The 24,819-nt window shown below is 42.6% G+C and overlaps 1 protein-coding gene across 1 annotated transcript; it reads left to right on the top strand.

The window, feature by feature from the left end:
* Positions 1-24,089, top strand: akt1 (v-akt murine thymoma viral oncogene homolog 1). Its single transcript, XM_049740109.2, has 14 exons — positions 1-177; positions 5,399-5,550; positions 13,020-13,148; positions 14,615-14,726; positions 14,993-15,119; positions 15,618-15,749; positions 15,874-15,939; positions 16,309-16,377; positions 16,496-16,621; positions 17,247-17,375; positions 20,434-20,648; positions 20,834-20,921; positions 21,029-21,131; positions 21,770-24,089. Exons 2-14 carry the CDS (start codon positions 5,505-5,507, stop codon positions 21,847-21,849), a joined length of 1,422 nt encoding a protein of 473 aa, XP_049596066.1. The 5' UTR covers positions 1-177; positions 5,399-5,504; the 3' UTR covers positions 21,850-24,089.
* The last annotated feature ends 730 nt before the right edge of the window (positions 24,090-24,819 follow it).

Below are 24,819 nucleotides of genomic sequence, written 5' to 3'. Positions count from 1 at the left end.
CAGACTGCCACAGAGGCATTGCAGACAGCGAGTTTGGGAGGTGTAGTGGAAGAAAGGCAAGAGAAACGGAGTAAATGAGAGCACTTTTGTCCAGATTGTTCAAGGACTTATCAACTTAAAATCCCGCTGAATCAGCTCACTAGAATGAGACGGACACATTGTTGAATTCCTGTCCAGGTAAATGTCCGCGTTTCGTTCGCATGGTTAACTACAAGAGGTCGACAGCTAGTCAGGGTATGTCCCCATTGTACTTAGATGGGATGCGGTTATTCTCACCCGAGCTGCCCTGCTAGGCCCCAAATCCTCTCTGTCGCTTCATGCAAGCCTAAAATATGCTACTTTCCCGACACCCGATGGCTGTAAAAGTTACTTTGAAGTGACGGAGAAACGCGAGATTCGAAAGCGAACTGTGCCGCAAGGGTGTACTGTATTTTCCACAAGCAACATGAACGTCTCTTCAGATGTTTGCTTTCTGACAATGAGCACTTTTTCAGACGCAGCCCTCGGGCCCTCTTAGTTGAAACTTTAGTCTTCTACGTTCAAATGCTGCTTTTGTAGTACTTTTATGGCCCGCGAGGGAAAATTAAGAATATCAATGAGAGCGGCCCATTCATTGTTAGGAACACTGTTTACGCTTTGCACTGTACGGGCCATTAGCTTTCTTAGCTTGTTGCTGCTCTGTTCCAACAGCCACTTTTAAGATCGCGCTCCTTTTTACTTGCAAAACAATGTGCTGGCACTCAACTTATTGCCAGGGCTCTCCCAAAACAGGCCGTGTTTGTGTTGTTTTGCCTCATTATCTTAACTTCTAATCAGCACGTAGGAAGTGTTGACACCGTGTAGCCCCGCCTCACGGGTATTTACTTCAATGTTATTGCGTTCACAGGTTTGAAAAGTGTTGGGATTTTGGATTATTTGCTTATTAGTCAGGCAGCACGGTGGAGCACTGTTTTGCACATCCGTCTCACAATTCAGACGGTGCAGGTTACATTCGACCTCCGGCCCTTCCTGTGTGGAGTTTGCATGTTCTCCCCGTGCCTGCGTGGGTTTCTCCACTCCCCAAAACACATGATGGTAGGGTGGCAACTGGTTCAGGGTGTCCCCTGCCTACTGAGATAAGCTCCAGCACGCCCGCGACCCCCGTGGGGTCAAGCGGTACAGAAAATGGATGGATGAAGTGCTCATCCATTTGATTGTGTTGTGGACAGTTTTGATGAATTTGCTTTTTTCTTGTTTATAGCATACTACTTATGGTACTGGATGCCTTTTAAGTGCTTGAGTCATTTGGAATGTGTTTATTAGTTGTGTTCCAAAAACAGCAGTAATGTAAAGCATGTGATGGTATTGTCAGTGTGAAGTTTCAATGACTAACACTTACTTTCCCATTTGCCTTCTCAGAGTACAATGTCCCCAGGCATGTTATACCCTTTCACGCCTTTATGTCAAAATGTTTTTGCCGGTCATGAGAAGACGTCTGTCCACTGTGCGTGCACATGGGGCCTTGCCATATGACCAGCCGAAGACTCAACACACCGGCGTAATGATCCAGCCGGTGACTGCTTGGCGCTGCCTGTTCTATTTCGAAGATATCAGCCGCCTCCCACCCAATCCCAGTGCTCTGACGCAAATGTGCCATCGGGCGCATGCAGAATCTGTGGAATGCTGTTAGAAATTTTGTCCCTGTGCACAGTCAGACGTATTGTGCCCCATTGCGCCACAGGAGTTGAGACCTTATCACTGACAAGGATACGCTTCTCACAATAATTGTCACATGAGCGTACCCTTCTTTGGTTTGTGATGGCTCTCTGAGAACATGGCAGCCCGTGACACTGATAGCTGTTATTCTATTGATCTTGCGCACATTTACAACCAGGTTAGGAATAATGATTGAGTGTTGAATCTTAAAATAGTTTTGTGAAGCTGAGAAAATACCAAGATAGGCAAAACTGTTACGCATGTTGGCAAAAGGTGCCTAGAATTTTAATAATAAAACATAAAACGTTTGACTGGTACTGTATGTACTGGGTACAACAGTGGCTCTTAAAGAGATACTTTATTTATTTTGCCATTTTCAGCAATACAAATGTAATATTTTATTTAATTTGGTAACTTCATTATTTTTCATGTACAACTAATACCTTTAAAAATTAATTTTGCCACTTGATATCAACTGAAAATGTCATCAGAAACTATTTGAGCCGTGATTGGTCGTTATCTTAGCTTGAAGCGACTGTGATGTAATTTTCAGTACATGAAATTGTACACGGAAAATAGTGTTGTCAAATAAATTATTGACAAAATATTTTTTCTCCTAAAAATGGCTAAATCAATCAAGTATGCCTTTAAACTCGTTGTAGGCACCGAACCACACTTTGTAAACAATAACAACGAATCATAAATTTCACTCAAAAAACAGAGAAACCTGAATTGACTTCAAACCAATGTAACTTTTGCTGTTCCCTTACAGAGATAAGTTTAGGAATCCTCGTCTTGACCTCGGCAAGCGCCACGCTCCCAATATCATTTTTGTAACCAAGTCATTTCTACATTTCTATCGCAATCGTCCTCAAAGGATTGCTTGCAAAGATACGCTGTAACAAACAGTATCTCAAAAGCCTTTTTGATTTGGTGACACCAAGGAGGGGAGTCTCTTCACATAATGTGTCAACATTCTTCTGTTTTCAGTGTACATTCCATTCTGTCCAGCCATATTGTACTGAGCGGCCAGGACTGAGATGTGTGTATGACTTTTGTCACTCTCACAACTTCGGCTTTAGATCTTAAACCACAAGTAATTGTTATTGTCTCTGAAGTATTTTCAAGGAACTTCAATGAGGAACTAAGCACTCTCTATTTGACCAACCATTGCAGTTGTCACAGTAGGATCCATTTCCCATGACCAAGTGTTCATGCTAGATGGTCTCACTTCAAATGTTGTAAATACTTGAGTAAAAGCGTATTCGTTTTGTAACCGTAAACCAGGCTCCGACTCTTGCCCGCCTCAGCATGAGCAGAAAATAGAGCATAAACAAGCTTACGAGCATTGATCTGCGATGAAGGAAGTAGTGTGGTGGGGTTGGCCCGAATTTCCTCCGACTGCCGTAAACACTTGTGACTGTCCTCGCTAGTGTGTGTGTGTGTGTGTGTGTGTCTGGGGAATCTTCGCTTCATGACACTGATTTGCATTGAATGAGTTGGCCCCCAGAGCTGGTGCCAGAAAGATGAATGATTAAAAGCCGCAGTGACAGTAAGGCTGGCAGGCGGTGGCGGCACAGAGGCCTGAGGACCATGTGACCCGCTGTCAGGGTACTGGGTTCATTCAGTGGCTGCTGGCTGCAGCCCTGGCAGCAGCCCAGCTTTCTCCACACAGGCCGCAGTAGCAACAGGTCGCTCCCATTAAAACAGCAGCGCTCTGTTGTGGCTCCAGAGCTGCTCTTGTGCATGTGTTGCTTTTTCGGCTGCGGCGTACGCACCCCGGTTTGTTTGTCTGAAGTATCCCAATGTTTATATATAATATGTGAGCGCTTGTCACACTGTGTACACACACAGATGCCAAAGGGTGCCAATAGCCTGGAGTTTAAATTGTATCTATTGTTTAATTTTTTTTTTCATACTTAAAATAAGCTATGTGACAAGATTTCTCAAAAATGACAAGCGGTTCAAATGCAAAGTCTGGTTGGAACAGCTAACTCAACTCAAAATTCACCTTAAATCAAATTTTTGGAACTTGTGTTTAAGAGCGCCTTATCCAAGTGACGATATGACCACATGGCAAGAAATAGACTGATGCCAGCAGTGTCTTTAGATGGTGTAATGCATCACGATTAAAACTAAAAAGCAAAGAGAGAACTAATGTGAATTGTAGGACACATTTATTTTGGACATTTCTTGCGCATAGGTTCTTTGTTTTGAATACTCACTGGGCCTTTTCCCGATTGTAAAAGAAACTTTCCAAATACATCTGTAACTTTTCATATGCACAGCCTGCCATGTCCCAGTCCAAGGTGGCTCACGGCCCCGTACGATTGTTTTCTATTTAATGTATTTGTTTTTAAGGATTTTTTTTGATTGTATTGTTTTTAAAACAAAACTTAACATCCTGCCCATTTGTCACATTGCAAGATCTCGCCAGGGTTCGTTAGGACACAAATTCACTGCAATTACCAATAACAGTAAAAAAAAAAAAAAAAGGAAAAATACCCCCCAAAGTCTTTTCGCTCATTGATAGAAGTAAGGGCAACAACAACAAGAGCAGTAAAAGGTGTGTTTATCACCACACTCGGTGAGAGATTTATTTGAGCCAGGCGCAATAGTGATATGACTCGGAGTCTGTCAATAGTCACATCCACTTCCTGTTATTGTTCCTGGCAGTAGGCTGGCTGAGACCACTCACACAGAGCTCTTTTGATGGATTTACTCTGATAGAGCGGCGGCAGACAAATTGATTTCAGTGGAAGGGCAGAGATCGCCTGGTGCAGTGTGTGACATTTGTGTGAACAAGTGGGGAAATTGATCCCTTCTTTTTCTCCTGTCCTGTGTTCAAAGCTGTATTTACAAGAGGTAAATTGAGGGAAAGGTCAAGTGGTTTGTCATGATGGCCTCCTGGTTTTGAATATTTGCAGTTGCTGGACATGGAGAAAGTGTGTTGGAATCGTTGCTTCATTTATGTATTTAGCAATCACCGCACAAATCATTTAGTACACCTAGATCATTTTAGAAAATCCCAAAACATAATAAAGGCCTACTGATTAATCTGATATGGCTTTACAAAGATAAGTGACGCATTTGTTTTGAATATCATTAGGTTATGCATGTGTTCCTAATTTTACGGCTAGTGAATGTGGCGTACATACCTGCTGTCTAAAATGATGAAGTCATTCTTGAGTGTGAGCAGGTTAGACCTCTGCTATTACCTGATAGCATACGGAAGTTTGCACTGCACTTAGCGGAGTAACTGCGTCATACGCATCAGCTACTTTGGCTGTTTGTCTGGATGAGATCCAGCAATATTTCTGCATGCTTGCGCCACAAGACAAAGATGAGTAAAAACAAGAACTCTCACAGATATGGCAGGTAAAAGTTGTTTACATTCTTAGACGGTTGTAGACGACATAGTAAACTTCTGCGATTCATTATTCTTCAGTCACCCTTTGTTAGTATTCAGCTCTTGCTGTCAAATGTTTATGAATGAAAAATAAAACGACAAATTGTCGAGGAGGGTTGTGCTTTTTTAAATGTATGATTAAGATTATGAACACAGAAGTAATGTTTTTTGACTGCCTGAATCATTAGGCCTCCATTGCTTCTCTCCTGAGTTGACCTGAAAGTTAATATTCAAGTGGAAAAAAATGGTCCACCACAATATAGGGCTAATTTTTTACCTTTTTCCAACTAATAGATAACCACAGGCCTCGTGTTCTGGGGTTGGGTAAGCGCGGAGATCTTTGGAAAAAAGAAGTGACTCTCCCTTTGGAAATCCTGGCTCCTCTACCCTGTCCACCAACATGACCAATGTGGTGATCGTCAAGGAGGGATGGCTGCATAAAAGAGGTACGGTTCCAATCTTTAAAATACACTTCAGAATTACATATATATGCTGACAATGTTTTTTTCTTATACTTCCTCTCTTCTACTCGTGTTCCACTTTGCAAAATGAGTTTGTTTAAGATACCAGATGTTATGCTTCGGAAATATCCTGCGATGATAATCTTCAACTGATAGCAGTAGTTCAAGTTGTGAAATATTGCAGAGTCATCATCACCACATTCACTAAAACCTGTACAGAAGCATGCAAATCTTGGGATATATATATAAAAAAAAAAGTAGCAGTCATACTGCACACTCCAATCAAAATAGAGGAACCAGATTATCCGTAGTGACCGCTTTGTTGTGAATTTTTACCTCAATTTAGCTAACGAATTGTCAAATAAGTAGTAGGATTAAAAGCATTTTACGTCAAATTTTTCCAGAAAGCTTAAAATGTAAAATAGCCATGGAGTCCAGTTGGCTGCATGGCAAGGCTCTGACACAGCTGTGTGGTGTGGCGGGTGTTAGTCCTGTTGTTTGGATGAAGCGGCATTCCTCACATACCTGCTGACTTTGAGTGCTTTATGCGTGCACACTATCTCAGCCCACAGCCATCTTTTAAGGCCCGAGTGCCAGGAGGATCTGGGCTTTTCCTGAAAAGAGCTGAACCCGTGGCTCCGGCTCGGAAATGAGATGATGAAGTTAGTCATAGTGAAAGTATATATATATAAAGAAAAGATGATTATTCAGGCAATGAGGAAATGATTATCGTAGCACTTTTGTTGAACTTTCTAAAAAGAGAACAGGAACATCCTTTTCGCTGAAGAGAACCTATTGATTGTAAAACATCACAACTGTGTCTTTTGGTTTCTCTTCCCTCGTCCATACTTGGCTAATTGCTCCACACATTCAGGAGCACAGATATGATCAAAAAGATTGGTAAAAATATAACTAAAGCAGCCGTGAAATAGTGACTAGTAAAGCAACAGTCATGCTGAGTTGCGGAAAATGTGCTCATACACTCAGGAACGATCAGGTTCAAGCTGTGACGGCCGTCTACTTGTGACATTAAACAAACAACCTTTCAGGAACAGTGAGTTGGCGCACTGTCACAGTCGAGCAGCTGTGCCCTATGAAATGTCACCCAGAACCTTTTTGCCTTTTGATCGGAGGACATCCGCCTGACTTCTCGACAGCAAGGCTTTTTGTGTCACGTCACTGTCATACAATCTTTGCCCCAGAGCCACCGCACAGAAGGTGAACCTGTAGTAGCCACGTCTCGCTGTCCATCATTCCGCCTCCCAGGTAGCACCTTGAACGGGGTGACTGGGGTGGTGCCACCCAGTTACAACCCAACTCCATGTAAAGTTCGCTTTTCCCTCATTCAAATGTCTGCGCAATGCAAATTCTAACCCTTCACAAACATTTTGTTTGTTCCGTGGACTTGGTCTGACTTCAAATACTTTGTTAAAGCTTTTCCTTGGAATGGTTTGGAGCAGTCTGTTCCCGCATGACTGTGCTCCATGCATACTTGGATGAGTTTAATGTGGAACAATTTCATCAGACCACCTTGGACTTGTCGGCTTGTTTTCGCAGCGTCAGGGACCGCTGACGTCACAAATGTTCTTTAGATTTACTTCAAAATCGCAAAGTCTTGAGAGAGTGGAGACTGTAGACTAGGGGTGGAGCAACAGCTTTTTTTTGCATCTATATTCATTCGTCTGGCCATCCAGTCATCTTCCGCTTATCTGGGGTCGGATCGTGAGCCTCTCTTCTAGCCACTTCGTTCAGGAGGATCCCAGGGCTTTCCCGGGTCAAAAGGGAGACACAAGTCTCTTCAATCCATCTCGGGTTGTCCTGCCCTGATCAGAGCCACGTGCCACATATGGCTAGTTTGTTACTCAAAAGTAGTTAATCAATAATTAGTGTTCCAGATTCTCAGCCATGCTTGATTCCTTCCTTCTATTCCTTCCGCCTTCCTACTTCGTTTGAAATTCTTAAGTGTTAAATTGTCTGGATTTCTATTTTAAACTTCTTTATCTGTTCAGGAAGTACAGTTGTGAAATGTTGTTATCAAAGTGAAAGAATCATTCGTATTTAGTGTATGTATTTATATATTTAGAGGGCCTATTGCCCTTTAAATATGCCTGCAAAGTGGAGGAGACTGTTATTCCCTTTAGCAAGTGTGTTTTTCTGAAGTTCCTGTCAAAGGCAGAGCATCGTCCAACATCAAAGAGGCAGATTGTGGCTTCCCCTAGTTTCCAGGGAAGTGCTCCGGCCAAGAACTCAGTGAAGCTCAACAGAACAGCGCTTGCCTGTCCTCTTCTTTTCCCTGGCCCTTGTGCGCTTGACTCATTTGCTCCTTGACAAGTATAAAGAGCCCGGCCCCCTTCGTTAGACTAACGAAGGCTAAGACGACTATTGGAATTGAGTAGCAGGCTCTGCTAGCGGGAGGGGAACATCGAGATGGGACGTAGTGTTAGATATTGTGAGGGAAAGATAGAGGGGCTGACAAAAGTTAAATAGTCCAATGTCCCCACAAATAGATTCATAGATGATGCAGGGTCCGCCAGCAGAGGGTGTTACACCGGGATGCCAGAACTTTCTTGCCGCCGGCATGGACCCCCTACTCTTTGTGATAGGAAGCAGTCGTCCTGCTAAATGTGGTGGAGAGAAGTAAATTACTGGGCTACAGCTGTCTGCTGGCTGGTTTGCATCACGGGGGGGACCAGGAGGCTGAGGGAGGTGGCAGCGACACTGCTCACCTCTTCTCACAGCAAGCCTACTGTGCTTACTTTGCCGTGCAGAGTCCGCCTGCTTGCCTTTATCACCAGGTTCAACGGAAATTAGTTTCCTAACATTTTTACTACTGCAGGGATGCATGATAGAACATCACGTGACCAAACCCGGAAAATAGGTGAGCCGTGATCGGCCTTTACCTGAGCCCTCAGCACGTGATGTCATTTTTAGTTGACAGTAAGTGGCAAAATGTCTTTAAATTTATTGAATGTACATAAAAATAACAAAATTAGCAAATTACTTATAAACCAAATAGCAACCTTTTACTGCCAATAAGTACACTATCCCTTTAAAGCAAACGCAGGACCCGGCCAAACTCTCCATCTTATATCAACACCACTACTTCTCATTCCTATATGTACTTTGCCTGCCCACGTTTGCAAAAATCCTCCAAGTCTGTCCCCACTTCCAGATCTCCACTACTCTGTTGCTAAGATTATGACCCTGCTGACAACAGTCCTATGGCGAAAGTGGCTACGGACCAGAACTCTGTCTCCAACATCAATCACATCACTGGCACCAGATTTTGAAATGTGTGCTCTGTGCTGAATAACGGTGATGCTCCGTTGTTTGTTTGTCTTGCACCCTGGTCATTAGGCACTAATAAGCTTAAAAATGTTTTTACTTGTTTGGCACGCAGTTACCGGGTTAGTTGAACCGTATCCATAGACTGCTTATTTACCCGGAGGAAGGGGGCAACGCTCAACCCTCGTGTGGCAGTTGGGACTACCCACAGTCTCTATGGTAATCAGCAGGTGTCACTCACCACAGAGAAGAAGCGAGGGCTTTCTTATGAGCGTGAGAAAGAGGGACAGCCTCCCTCGAGCCCCCACCCTGCTTCCTTCCTTTTTTATCCTGTTGGGGTAGCAGCGGCAACCACAGTGACGGAGCGAAAGAAGGGTAAAAGGAGGGGATAGAGACGGCTACATAGAGACAGGGGTGGCCCTTCCCTGCAACCTGCTGATACTGCTGCCAAAGCCCTGGCATTCAAGTGCCACATCCAGCTGCATGGGAGCAGGAAGAACCAACAAAGTGGTTTCAGTAAGCAGGATGTGAAAAGTCTGTAAAGAGAATGGAGAAGAGTAAAAACCTGTGGCGGAAGGGTGTTCTTGCAATGCGGGAGGCCCAACTCACAGCTCTGTGCCCGGTGCATACGAGAGTCGCTTATAGTGACCCCTGGCATCAGGAAGACCTCCTCTGGAAGCAGACTGCTTGCGACTCATTGAGATGCAGGGCACTTGGTGGCAGGCTGCAGCTGCAGCCGACAGGCAGAACACGGCAGAAAAGGGCTGAGGGGATGGCGGGGTGGCGAGGGGTGAGGAGGGGACAACAAAAGGCACCAACCCCCCTCTTCCAACGCTTTGGAGTTTAAATTCTCTAATCCTCCACCTCCCCCTCCTCCCATCACCTCATCCGATTCTCACCACTCACAAACACACACATACTCTGTTCAGTTCAGTAGTTAGCACCGGCTCCCTTCCTCGCATCGCCAAGCCATGAATGGCCCGGCCCCGGACAAAGACCAACAGCAGCCCCATCAGGAAGTCCGACCTCTGGGTGCGGGGACCCGGAGACGGATTTTGTCTGATGCTCTCTGGTACCTCTCACTGTGTTAGTGTGCATTTACTCGGTCGCAGTTTGTATCTATGGAGAGGACCTCGGATATTTTTGGAGGTTCTTAACATCAGTTGAAGGGATGCTATGGCTGCCTGATTTTTTTTATTCTTACAATATATCACAGATATGACAGTTTGCCCTGATGTGCACCAGTGACTGAACTGGTTCTTGTCCTGTCTACCTTGGCATGATCTGGTTTGGGGTATGGAGGGGCGTGTCAGTGGCAGGTTGTGGCTGCCGTACAGCAGTTGGCAAATAAAGATGAATTCTGTTTGTTTGGCAGTGGTTCTCTGTTCATTATTTTCCACTTTGCCCAGCGAGCATCCCCGACCTCAGCAGCTGCTTGTCATGTAAAGATACTCTATCAGTCCCTGACAGCTCTTCCTATAAACACACACAGAGTACACAAAGCTAATACACACTATTCTCACACTTGTACATATGCGGGGAACATATGTAGCGATCTGTCTCACTACTCTGCTCAGTTCTTTGCACACTATGAAGCTTTCACGCCCCCTCGACTTCAATCATCTTCTTCTGGCATCAACTCTGTCTTATTCTGTCGTACAACCAGTTTCATTGAGTAATGCTTTACTGGGAATGCGTGGGCTCTATCTTTTTATAGTTCAACTGTGTCACAACAGTTTCTCTCTAAGGCTTGTCACAAAGAGGTCGCTCAGTCTGCTCCCCAGTTTCCTGTATTGGAAGACTGATAATGAGCTAAAAGGAGAAGGCCCCACAATCTCGATTTTTGCACCAAATTGCAAATAAGTATTGTCCTGTGTGATAGCTTAACCATCAGTCTCACTTTCTGTCATGCAATGATGACACAAGAGATGCACTGTATGTGGAAAGTAGAGTACAAGTGGAAGAGGAAGTCGTGTAAATAGGAAGCTCTCAAGGGTCATCTTTGTTGTTTAGGCAGACTGTGCAGCATGGGGGGGAGTGGGGGGGGGGGGGGTGCAGAATTGCTCAGACACAAACTCAGACAACCAAATGAGACTACTTCCACTCTTGTCATGTGATCTGCTTTGTGGTCGGAAACAATGTGCCGTATCAGTATGAAAACCAGTATGTCATTGTGGCTATTATTTCACACAAAAATTAACCAATAAAATGGTCTTGTAAGGGGTGGGAATTTTTTTTTTAATAATTACAATGCAATATCGATTGAGCAACTTCCCCCTATAATTCAATCTCAGAAAATCCTCAGAATCGTAACGACATGGTGACATTTCCAAACAGCAGCAACCTGAAGCGGTTCAAGCACAAACGTCTTGAAAGTGCCATAAATGCATCAGGACTAAGACTTACACAAGTAATGGTCAAGATTTTTATTTTGCCCCAATTTGCCCATTTATTTGAATTGAGAAACACAAATTAGGGCTTACTAAAAATGTTCCACGTTATCTTTGTTTGTAATGATGGTGTCACATTATGACATGTCAGCATTGCGCACATACTGTCCTCAGTGTGGACTGGCATGGGTTTTAACTTTGGGGGGGGGGGGGGGATATAGGTCAGCCAAAAACTGACCACAGAGTGAGACACCAGCTGGGGCCCCATTGATGGGACCAGGCCAAAGAAAGACAAATTGTGTGTGTGGTGAACAGCTGATACTCAAGTGACTTTATGCAGGCGTAGGCATTTTCGATTTGTTTGCACCTTGATAAAGTCAAACTGACAACCTTGTGATCAATTCATCCTCATCTTAAAAAAAAAAAAAAAAAAAAGAGCTCAGGTTTGACGGATGACACCATGGATCTGAACTAAATGGGATACGTTTGGCGCAACTGTGCAGAAACCAGATGAAAAATGATGTTTTGTGTGATGATTAGAAAGATGAGGCATCTGCTGCGGATTGAAGGCAAAAGTATATTGGACTGCGGGGCAGATGTTTTGTCTTCAGGCCAACACCTTCTCAACAAGTCTTGACAGCTCATTTAGAGAGTGCTTCACCTCGTATCCGGTCAACTCTGCCAGAATGTCCATACTTTACTTAAGTGTCCCTTTCCATCCCGGAAATCTCGTTGGATTTAATCCCACTAGGGTTTCTTGCTCGTGTCATTCTGTGGTCCAAATAAATGCGACGCAGAAAGAGGAAGTTAGTTATTTTAAGATGTCAAAAGTGCAAATCTGAAAAAGTGAAATGTTATGATTGATAAGTCAATGGTAATTGTTTTTTCTTTTTCAATTATTTTAAATGATGATTCCAAAAATTGAGATATGACTAGTGACTATGTAAAACTGATTCCTTATCAGTTTTATGTGTTGCGGAAAGGGCGACAGAAACTTATATTGACAGATACCCAATGATGATGAGTCGAGTCTCTCGCTCGGTCGCACACACGCACATGCAAACGCACAACCATACTCACACACTTCTGTGTTAGAGGAAATGGGCCAATTAAGGACAGCTTGCTACGACTCTGCATGGGGCTAATATGTGTCTCCATAATTAAAAATGAATTACTCTTTTCCTTTATAAATATTCAAGTCCCCGCTGCACCGTGTGCCGCTGTCTTGCTATAAGCTAGTTTCCCCCCATATGCACAACATCTGGCGCAGCATTTCCTGAAGCGTCACCAGAATAAATTAAATTTTGTTGGAGATTGACACGCATGACTTGAAGTTATGGATGTTGTCTTTAACATGAGGAGGGATTTTTGTAAATGTATTGCAAAACCGCAGAAACAATGGACAGACAAAAGATCTATTATAGTCAGATGTGCCTTTAAAATATTCAAAGGCTCAGCGACGTGACTTTTCTGTGAAGGAGACAGACGGACAGAGCAAAAGGTCCTGACTTGTACGACAAACCATTTGTCCTGCAGCTGACCTACAGTCAAAGAAAGATGGCCGTTTTGAACACTAGAACAGCATAGTAATGACCACATTGCAGGAAAAAGGTTGCACCTCGGGGAATTTAACAAAAAAAGAGAGGACAATGCGGTATTGCTTAGAATGACCGCAGAACACATTCCCGAACAATATACTGCAGATTGTGCTTGCCCAATCGTTTTCTGTATTATTTTGTCATCAAGTGTAATTTTGATGCATATTTTCTCTCATATCAGGAGAATACATCAAGACCTGGAGGCCAAGGTATTTTCTTCTGAAGAGCGATGGTACATTCATCGGCTACAAAGAGCGGCCGCAAGATGTCGACCAGTTGGAAACTCCCTTAAATAACTTCTCCGTAGCACGTGAGTATCTGCTTTCGAAGCAGCCACTGCATTTTTTCCCCTCAGAATTCCTGCCAGCTTGTTTTCTCCATACTTGTGCTGGTGTAGCAGTTACAGTATGTTCATAAATAATCACAACAGCTGAAAGAGTAATTTTTTTTTTTTGGTCTTACTTTAAATGCGTATGAGATTGCAATATAATAGTGGCGTGTGTTTGAGTTTTATTTATATACATTTATTTATTTATTTATTTATTATATGAAGTAAAAAAAAACAATTATTTTTATTTTAGTATTTATCTTAGTCAGTTGTTTTGGAAAAAGGTTCAAACTGAATTCACAAAGTTGAACCGGGCTTTCTGGGCTCCTCTGAGATGTCACCAATTATTAAAGCATGAAATAATCAATATATTAAAAAAATATTTTTAAAAAAAATACAAAAATAATAAAATAAAAAAATAATACAAATATATTTTTTTTATCTGTTCAGGAATGCAAGTAAAATAAACTTTTTTAAAATTTTAATCAAGACATATTACGCTGTACCATTATTTTTTATTTAGGAAAAAAACACTGTTATTGTGTCTTCTTTTTGCTTTGAACTTGCATTTTTGGCTCCTAGCATTAATCCATTTCCTCCATGCATCTTCTGCGGTACCGTGCACAAATGCTGAAAGCTGCCCAGCACAATTCATCTTCAAAAAGTTGCTGTGTTCAATTCACTCTTCCAATGACTAAACTCTGCAATTAGACAGCCCACTGTTAGTTGAAATGTTTCCTCTCAGACACTTTTGAGTTATCGTGGCTATTAGCCGCCTGACTTCTATTAATCTGCTCCGAGGCGCTGCCGCCATCAGCGGTCGCTTCGCTTTTCTGAGACCACGGCGCAGAGGACACGTGGCGCGTCGCTGGCGACAAGGGCGCGGCAGCTGGATTGTGTTCCAACCCTTGTAGAGCCATGTTGCGGTCTCAGTGGTGGTCCACTCTGCCGTCCTCCATCCATCACATTGAGGGCATTTTGTGTCACATTCCAACACATATGCTGACATTTTTCATTTGGCAGCAGATGTTAATGCAAAAGAGGATCAGAAGGAAATCTCTGCTTCCTGAATACACTTATTATTACATTATTCAAAACTGAAATTACAAATTGCACCAGACACTGCGGAGAAAATCATTATCATATTTTTCACAACATCAGCCGCACTTCTTATTTATTTTTTTATATTTCACGGATTGTGTTTGACCTCCACTTTATTGTCTTTGTTTTTTGTATGGCAGCATATATTATTGATTCACTGCTTAAAGTTAATTACCAGAGGTGTTTTCCTCTACCTCAGTATTGTTACTTTCCAAATTAGACAAAAGTGTGATTTTTTATTTTTTTTTGGGGGACGATAAAGACAAATGGCTACAAATATGAGTCTTTCTTTTCCCTTTTCATGGCCAACACTGGCCCTTCTCTTTGTTTCGCTCTTCCAACTCCAGAATGCCAGCTGATGAAGACAGAACGACCTAAGCCCAATACATTTATCATCCGCTGCCTGCAGTGGACCACTGTCATCGAGCGCACCTTCCACGTTGAGACCCCTGAGGAGAGGCGAGTGAAAAGTGTTCTCGGCTAACAGAGAAGCAAAAGACAAATTGTGTACATACAGGGTACATGTCCCTGGTGAAAAAACAACAACCAAAGTATTTTTGTTTTACTATGAAGTATTGAAAATGTATTTAATCATAGTTACGCATCCACCCAAGGTCCACTTGTCAGAACTTGTACTTGAAATTGCGCTCCTCTTGATAAAATGCCAATTATGTGATCCGACTGCTTTGGTAAACAGTGTGATGTATTCTTTTTGCTGCCTTTAGGGAAGAATGGACAAAAGCCATCCAAACAGTGGCAGAAGGGCTGCAGAAGCAAGAAGAAGAGATGATGGACTCCTCCCCAGACCCCATGGATATGGAGGTCTACCTGACCAAACCCAGACAAAAAGTGGTACGTCTGCCGTTTTATGTTGACACATCTCAGTGTCCATTAGCATTTAGCATTCAGATTTATTTCAGCACACAGAAATCAGCCCTCGTTCTTATGCCATTGATAGTCTCCTTTATTGCACCTTGCGCTCTACTCACAACTTCATCTAACCTTCTTTCTGCACTTGTCAGCTTCATTGAGTCTCTCAACATCAGCCTTGGGTGGCTTAGCGCAAGATAGCATGTCTAACAGCCTTGCCAGACCCCCTCCTTCTCCCCTGCGTGTGTCATGACAAAAAGGTCCAAGGCCATCGGATTCAATGTCCCTCACGAAAGCATTTCTAACGTTCTCTTGAGTAAAAGGGTCAAAGGTTAACTGAGACACAACCAGGAAAATGCATAGTGGTTGAAATAGTGCCTTGAATGCCTCTTTGCTGCGGGTGGGATTGTATGGCTTGTCTAGTTTTGAGTATAAGTTTGTTTGTAATCAGATGCCACTCTCTGTCTTCTGACTCTCCAGACTATGCACGATTTTGAATACCTCAAACTCCTGGGAAAAGGCACTTTTGGCAAAGTTATTCTGGTCAAGGAGAAAGCCACGGGACGCTACTATGCCATGAAGATCCTGAAAAAGGAGGTGATCGTGGCAAAAGTGAGTGGTTGCCAGTAAGATAGCAAAGCAGAGAAAAGACTGGGGGGGAGAACACGGGAGCAATGACTTGATACCGAACCTTTGTGGGAGTTGCACAAATGCTCTTTGTGGATTCTTTTTCCAGGATGAAGTGGCGCACACACTCACAGAAAACAGAGTCCTCCAGAATTCAAAGCACCCCTTCTTGACAGTAAGGAAGCCCTTTATATACTTCAAGTAAACTTATTATACTTGATTAAGAGCCTTGATTTTCAATTCTATTTAGTTTAACAGCATCTAAGCTGCAGGCGTTTTGTATTTTGCGTATAGAACAGCTAATAAAGTGAAGTCCATGTGATTGACCATCCATTGTTTTGATCATTTGTAGCATTTTTTCAGTGTAATATCTACATATGAAGATCGTAAATTCTATTTTATTCATAGCACACTGCAGAAAGGTTTAACGTTTTTCGCTAATTGGACTTTGGGCTCATGTCACACTACAGGACCATGTTTTACATTTACTTACATTTCACATCCAGGTATGTGTTATGAATTGTGACTTATTTTCCCTCAACAGGGGTTGAAATACTCTTTCCAAACACATGACCGCCTTTGCTTTGTCATGGAATATGCCAACGGTGGTGAGGTAAACTACTTTATAATATTTCCCGCATTGATAAGGATTTATTGGTAGGCTCGTTGATCTTTTCCCTTGGAATAACAGAACACTCTGTCTCCTTTCAATCTGTTTGGTTCCCCCTCAGCTTTTCTTCCACCTTTCAAGGGATCGGGTATTCTCAGAGGAGCGTGCTCGCTTCTATGGTGCAGAGATTGTCTCTGCGCTTGACTACCTGCACGCCGAAAGAAACGTGGTCTACCGAGATCTAAAGGTAGAGGTTGATACTCGTCCATCCTTGCGTCTCAAGTCTTTTTTAGTGATCTATATTAGGAAGGAACTGATCACAGGTTGATATGAGAGATGTTTTTATAGGGCTCTGAATGTTTTAGCAGCAAGCGTCGGCCGCTGATAGACCAGCCCGGTCAGCATAGCAATCTCACCCCCAATTCCCTGACACTCTCTCTTGGGTTTATGAGGCTGTATCTCAGTCCGCTAAGCCGCTGTAGAAAATGCCAGTGTAGCAGGATTGGAAGATGTGCTGACTCGCCCCGGCGCTGCTGGACACGTGTGAGCTACAGCGGCCAGACTTAAATGAAGAATAAGGGAAGGCGCAAGCATGTGGAGATACTGAAAGGCCATGTTGTCTCACTGCACTATGGCCGAAGAATGTTCATTGGTTTAACATTTTAACACACATTGCTATCCAGAAAGAATGCAGTTGGTATCGTAAAGCTGGAGGGATGCAAATTTTAAATTTTAAAACACCGGAGAGAAAATAATTTGTGGGGTATAATGAACATATTGATCAATATCAACAAAAACAAACTCCTGTTTGTTCAGTGCACATAATATTTGAGAAGCATATGACTTTCTTGTGCGTGTCATATTCCCTGCAGTTGGAAAATCTGATGCTGGATAAAGATGGACACATCAAGATAACAGATTTTGGCCTCTGTAAGGAGGGGATCAAGGACGGTGCCACCATGAAGACTTTCTGTGGAACACCAGAGTATCTTGCACCTGAGGTAACCTAAATGTGTTTCCTTTTCTGAAAATAATGTATTTTTTTTTAACAGATAAATACTTTATATTTACAAGATCCTACACTCATAGCATTTAAGACACATTTTTATGATGGATGGATGGATGGATGGATGGATGGATGGATGGATGGATGGATGGATGGATGGATGGATGGATGGATGATGGATGGATGGATGGATGGATGGATGGATGGATGGATGGATGGATGGATGGATGGATGGATAGATGGATAGATGGATAGATGGATAGATAGATAGATAGATAGATAGATAGATAGATAGATAGATAGATAGATAGATAGATAGATAGATAGATAGATAGATAGATAGATAGATAGATAGATAGATAGATAGATAGATAGATCTTTATTGTCATTGTCACATGTACAACGAAATTAAAAGTGCCAACCAATCAGTGCATCTGCTAAAATAAAAAATACAAGCTCAAAGTCTATACAAACTAAAAACAACACAAAACAGAACATACACCGTACTTCATGTAACTACATGTAAACAAGTGAAAAGAGGCACTTGTTTGATTAGGTTGGATTCTGATTCCAAAAGTGTGTCTGGGTGGTATGTACTCCCGTATTTATTTTGAAGAAGCTGACACTTAGTTTTGAAGTAAGTTAGAAGTCAGCGCGTGCCACCCTGTCACGTGCAACCTGAGTAGATCCGAAACAAATTTGCAGCGTGTCGCTGGACATCAGTTGTTAAGAAGCATGTGGAAGAAAAGGCAGCTGTTCTGAAATGCCTTTCTAATCTCCATCTGAATTCTGTCCTTTAATGAGTGAGCGCGGCGTGTGCAAAGGGGCCTGCTCTCATATTTGCTGTCTGAGGAGAGGTGTGGCTAGTCCCGATTGCGTGCAGGTATGACAAGTGAGGCCCGGAACTTGATACCGTATTGTGAGTGTGGCTCGCGTTTATGTGAGAGGAAGAACACGAGCATTTGATGGGTGGTGTAAAAATGTTTCTGAGAAGTTATGTGCGTGTTGACGCAGTTGCCTTATCGTTGTTTTTAGCCCCCATTTGGAATTATCTTGCTGAGGGGGTGTCATTGGCCGGGAGCCCCTCAGGAAACGTGAGCTTCTGCCCCTGGAATAAGACCGCAATGGCTACAGCTGTTGTGCGGCATCAGGGGAGCCACAGCCTGACCTGGAAGGAACCAGTGTCAGTGTCCTCCTCTCTTCTTAATGCTATATAGGAACATCAGGAAGGTTGTTCTAAAAATCACAAGCTAGCCTAGTATGTGAAGATTGACTCTCTTTACACAAACCTGTTGTGTAAAATCAAATCCTACAGAGCTTCACCTGTTCCTGCCAAGCTCCTCTTAGCCCCGCTCTCATCTCCGCTGAGGTGCCCAGCATATGACAGCTCCAGCCGAGAGCCAGGGAGACATCAGGGGCTGTTTCCAAGGCAACCGGGTCGCTGGCGAGCGTCTCTATGGAGTTCAGCTCAGGCAGTGTTACAGGTTGTTCTGCAGTAAACAATGACCTTGTTGTGTGAGCTGCACAGGAATGCCGAAACGTCTGGGAATATTCCATTCAGATCGGGAGCCAGGGGCGAGGGGGGGACTGCTGTCCTGAAAGAACTTCAGGGACAAATTCAATTGGTCGCTTTTATTATACTGTGGAAAGCCATCGAGGAGCTAACTGGTTAAAGGATGACTTTCTTGATGGCGTTTTTGATCGGTTTGCATTTACTGTATATTTTTATCTATTTTTTATATTTATTTATTCCTTAAGTCTGGAGTCCTCCACTTTTGGTAAATAATGTCATGCTTGTGCAGACATGCTGTGAGAGTTCCAAAATATTTTTGTTTTCGTGTACCTCTGCCCTTCCTTTCTGCCACTTATTGGTGGAGTAATAGTGTTAGTCGGAGTCAGGGGCCCAAGCAGGCAGTCCTGGTTACGTATATGAGGGATGAGCTTGGCTCCTGCGCTCCTGGCAGCTTCACAGCTGTGGCACTCTTCTACATATATGGGGCAGCTGCGGGCCCAGCTGTCGCACGGTATGAATCACACGACAGCAAAGCTGGAAATAGAGACGGCCTAGTAATCCAAACCCCGCTCGGGCTTCGCGTTACCCCCCCTCCTGCTCGTCCAGGCGTCCTCCACGGTGCTCGCAGACACATGTGTGCACGCACGCGGCAGTCTTGTTCCTTTTAGGGACACATGCGATCATCTGTTTTTCCAGGACACTCCTGGCCCGCGTGCTGCTGCGTCCATATCTAATTCTATTAAGCCACCCACATCCTTTAACTGAAGTTGCTATTCTTGGGTGTGAATTACCTACCATCGTGCTCCTCGAGCTTTAAAGAGGGACAGACTGTTCTCTCTTTTTCTTTTTTCTTCACCTTCAACATCCGCCTGGAGAGGTAGAATCCAGTACATGTCCCCAGGGGCCTTGGAACAACTGTGCTCCGCAGCACATTATTCATGCAACAGGTTGCACTCTTCAGTGAGCACTCTGCCACTGGAGTTTGTCTCATTAATAGTTTCCTATGAGATAAAACAGTTTCCTTTTTTTTTTTTGTCGAGTGATACTCACATGTGTGTACATTGGACCCAACTGTGTTTATCGCCTCATATTTGTTTATTCCAGCACCCCTCAGCAACCTGTAGGTGTGTATGTGCGGAAAGGCCCTAGGGTGATTAAATATGCAGAGCTCCAGGGGAAACACTATCCTCCCTCCTAATATGAGATGTGAGTCAGGGTTGGCCCCGGCCTGTGTCCAAACCACAGGTCAGTGGGGAGAGCAGGTGATTTTGGTAGCACTTTAAGGAGTAACAGTTGCTCTTGGAATTTTTGCACTCATCGCCCACATCATTCGGCACACCAGTAAAAGGCAAATATTTTGTTTACTTTATTCGGCAACTTGAGAGAGGTGACACATTAGCAATACTTAGAAGGATGTGGCGCAGCTCTATAAAAAATCCCAAACAAATGTGTATTGTAAAATTATTAATTGTCTTACATTGAGCATTTGTATCATCTAGAATCGGACAACTCGTGTACAACTTTACTGTTAATCTCCAAGGTACTTGAGGACAACGACTATGGCCGTGCGGTGGACTGGTGGGGTCTTGGTGTGGTGATGTACGAGATGATGTGTGGCAGGCTGCCTTTCTACAACCAGGACCACGAGAAGCTGTTTGAGCTCATCCTCATGGAAGACATCCGCTTCCCACGGACACTCGGTCTAGAGGCACGCTCGCTGCTCTCTGGACTCCTCAAGAAGGACCCCATGCAGAGGTGTGGCATCATAGCGGCTGTTCAACTTGGGCAGATTTAGTTTATTATTTTTTAGTTGTACAGGTTGCTCACATTAATTTGTAATTTTTTAAAAATGATTCACCATGGTGTTATTTTTTAATAATTTTGGGTGTTTAGACAGATATATATATATATTTTTTTAAACCATCCACTCATGTATCCAGGCTCGGTGGTGGTCCTGATGATGCCAAGGAAATCATGAAGCACAAGTTCTTCGCCGGGATTGAATGGCAAGACGTTTACGAGAAAAAAGTAAATTTCACACACACTTAATAAAAAACAAAAGCAGCGCTATAATTATACCTTTTCCCCAAAGTTAGTGTCCTCATTGACAATTTTCTACTTTTGACCTGAAACAGTTGGTCCCACCATTCAAGCCCCACGTTACCTCAGAGACCGACACGCGATATTTTGATGAGGAGTTTACTGCACAAACCATCACAATCACGCCACCTGGACAAGGTAATGCCAAATATTTTAATGTTCCTATGCTTGTTAAATGCAGTACGTCATTATGTTCAACACACGTTTTTCCCCTGAAACACTGTCCTGTTTTATTTCATTTTATTTTTTAATATACTTCCACATTGTTCCAGGATTGAGGCCTGACTTCATCCCACCCCCACTAAGCCGCTCATTAATAAAGAAACTATTATAAATCCTCTGAGCTCCCTTGAGACCAGTCTGCCCTCTCCTGGAGAGCCTGCAGAATGTCTTTTTTTGAAAAGTCCCCCATAGTGCATAATATCTATAGGCATTGGGAACTGTTTTATGAGGAAAAAGTTAAATGGAATCATATTGCACCCTGCTTAAAAAAAAAAAAAACATATTACAGTGACAGCCAGTACTCGCATTACCGGTTATTGAATCCTCGGCTTGTTGAAACAACAGTAAATCCTCAAACCTGTAATTGGCACATGCCCAGTCCACACACGGTAATCTGTCCCAACATTCCGAGTTATGCATATTTCAAAATAAATGTCCTGTAAGAACAGCCGACCTCGAGAGTCCTCTTATTCTCTTGAGAATCATTGTGTGTTTAAATGAATTGTTTGTCATTACACATTTAAAATGAATATGTGTTTTTCGTGCACCCCCAGACGACAGCATGGAGTCTTTCGACAGTGAGCGGAGACCCCACTTCCCCCAGTTCTCCTACTCCGCGAGTGGGGTGGCCTGACCGACACTTGCACATTCCTCAATCGTCCCTCTCAATCCCTTCCCTTTAAGCCGACTGCATCCTCCAAAAAGGGGCCCGCCGATTGTTCGTCACCTTACCGCGTTTACCCCCAAGTTGTGTTCTCAAGGAAGGAGCAAGGTCAAGCGCCAACACAGAGCTCTGTCTTTTTTTTTTTTTTTAATTAACACTACTTTTAATTTCCTGGCCATTTAGTGAGCAGGCATCCACACACCAGCACCTATGTTGCATAAATTAGGCCGAAAAAAAAGGGCTGGTATATTTTTTAAACCTGATTAAATGAATTAAATCATTTCCAGCAGAGATTCCAAATATGATGGAGCAAAGTTCTGTTGGTTATATGGTGTGTGTGTTGCTTGTCTCCTTTGCAAATCAAAACCAAAATTTTGACTTTTTTTTTTTTTTGTTGGGGGGGGGGGCTTCTAAAGTGAATGTAATGTTTGAAATAAATGATAGATCTTGCATGCATCCCTTGTTGTAAAAACCCTCATTGAATCTGGTAGATTGATAGAGTAAAGGTCTGAGCATATAGTATGCAAAAAAATGGCAAGGTTCTGGATACTGTTAACTCATTCACTGCCAGCCATTTTCAAAAAGAAGTGCCAGCTGTTTTAGAGAATTTTGCTTAATTTTTCAAGACACACAAAATTTTTAGTTTAGATACACACCGAATCTACCAAATGAAAAAGTTGATGCTTTAGTCACCAGGAAAAGAAATCAACTATTATATTCACATTTTGTGATTGGCAGTAGAACAGAAAATGTTTTACGATGTGACAAATTAACTTTGGGTGAAATCAAAACATGAAGCCGAAGCAATAATCTTTATATGGGTGTTCTTTTGATTTTTAAGACACAACAATGGTTTTATTCCATAAACCAACGTTTAGGAATCACTTTTGATTGCAAAGTAATTACATTCTGTATTTAGCCATATACAGAATCACATGTCCATTCAGTGGCCGTCAACATCATATCTGCAATTTCACATTTATCACAAAACATAATTTGCAAAATCAATATATACACTTTATCTGAGTGTAAAAATGCTTCAACTTGTGTGGGCGAGTGACGTCGTTATGTCCTAGGGCTGATCTCAAATCAAAAATGGTGTATTGTTGCCATTTTTCGGTCAATAGGCCTCATCACCATTCTTCCCAACTTGGAATTCTCGGTAGAGCAGCATCGGATCTACTTACGCCCCTCACCGTGAAAACAACATAAAAGATGTGAAAACACATCTTTGGCACTGACCTTTTGGATTCTTAAAGGCATGAAAACGCCTTTGGCACTGAGTGAGTTAAAGTCTCTTAATCCTAAATGTTTGCACACTGAGGTGTTTCTTGTTGGGATAAAATGAAATTGTCTTATTCGCTTTTGCCTTCCTTTCTCAAATCTCAATGCTGCGCAGCGAACACCTCCGGGTTTCCCTCTGATCCGGATCAGTCGGGCCCTCGCTGACCCCTCAGAACCTCTCCCCTCCTGTAGAGTTTTTCTCCTAGTAGAGTATTGGGTGTTTACCATCCAGTGCTTCCTCTGCAGCCTCAGTGAGGTCTCTAGCACGATACATTTCTGTAGTAACACAAAGTGGGCTTCAGGGGAAAACACACCAAGAATAATCTTTCATGTGCTTATGGGAATTTGTGTCCGGTCACCTACTTCTTATTTATGAGACCAGCATTTAAATATCAAGTTTTAATGTGCCAATGAAATGCACCTTGTTGCCCTTCAATGATTGTATCTGCATTTTTTATTTGTGGTTGGAAAATACTAAATTAGCTTATTATATAATATTCAAATGTTGTGGAAGAATTAAAGCATTTTTAAAACGTGGCTGAAGCGAATCTGCGATCTTTGAGATCCAAACATGTATTCAAAGTTTGATTAGAGGTTTTCAATGTGGTTAAGATGACAGATAATCATTTTGCAAAAGTGCATTATGCCTTATTGAATGTAACGGTTTTTATGTTTTCACTTCAAAAACAAACTTTTTTTTGTTAAATATGATTGTTGCTTATTCCTATGCACACACCCATCTTGCTGTCACCTTCTGAAAAATAGGGAAATTCATTTTATATTTTGTTTTTTATTGCAACTTTTGTACCTGCCCTACCATATCCGCAAGATTGAGGACACCAGCTTTAGTAAACAAATAATATAAACTTTGTACACTGTTTTTAATTGTTTCTTTCAAACTGATGGAATAAAATGTCTTAATCCAGTTTGTAGAGGTTTTTTTTTGTTACTGCTAATGATCTATGTCTATTTCCTCCAAAGAATTCTCATGATAAAAAAGTAGCTTTATACCCGATATTAGGGCAGAATCATTTATTCATCTTGTGTAATAAATTTAATTAGAAGTATTTCCCACTAATTAGAATATTGAAGAAAAGTTTGATTCCAAAAGTAAAACTTAGTTAGTTACACATATTGGAAAATAACTTTCAGATGACCAACGCTTAGGTACCTACATTCTCCATTAAAAATATTTTTGGAGAATTGGTGTTTACATTCAAGATATTTGTAATAGTGAATTTTGAGTTCGCATTACCTGTAAAATACGTGAAAAAAAATCATGAAAATATTTTGCACTCTAGAGCGAGCTATGATCTTGACCTACAGACTTGATGTGGCTAACAAATGCACTCACAAAGGTTTCTGCCTGTGTCTTGGCCGAGTTCTCCATCTCAACAGGCTGCACTCAGGTCCTTGTCTGGGACTCTGCAGCTGCTCAGACACAGTCTCTGGAGCAGATGTTGACAGCCAGGCCTGTGGTCTGTCTTTGGCAAGATAGGATGTGCGGCACCAACATGACAAGCTTTGGCCCGGTGTGGCCCACCTCACCTCACTACCAGGCTTCACCTGCCTCCAACTGCATGGTGCAAAACACTCCTGGCTGTGCCTCCAAGACTGAATGATACTAATGTTGTGGCATGGGAAGAACCACATGCA

This window comes from Syngnathus scovelli, chromosome 14 (genome assembly GCF_024217435.2).
Source record: "Syngnathus scovelli strain Florida chromosome 14, RoL_Ssco_1.2, whole genome shotgun sequence".
Lineage (NCBI taxonomy): Eukaryota > Metazoa > Chordata > Actinopteri > Syngnathiformes > Syngnathidae > Syngnathus > Syngnathus scovelli.
This window is presented reverse-complemented; position numbering and strand designations above follow the sequence as displayed.

Excerpts from the sequence above, each read along its gene's own strand:
- akt1 (XM_049740109.2), top strand. The coding sequence starts at position 5,505 with ATGACCAATGTGGTGATCGTCAAGGAGGGATGGCTGCATAAAAGAG. Across the intron at positions 16,622-17,246 it reads TGGTCTACCGAGATCTAAAG|TTGGAAAATCTGATGCTGGA; the intron begins GTAGAGGTTGAT and ends TATTCCCTGCAG. Across the intron at positions 21,132-21,769 it reads AATCACGCCACCTGGACAAG|ACGACAGCATGGAGTCTTTC; the intron begins GTAATGCCAAAT and ends GTGCACCCCCAG.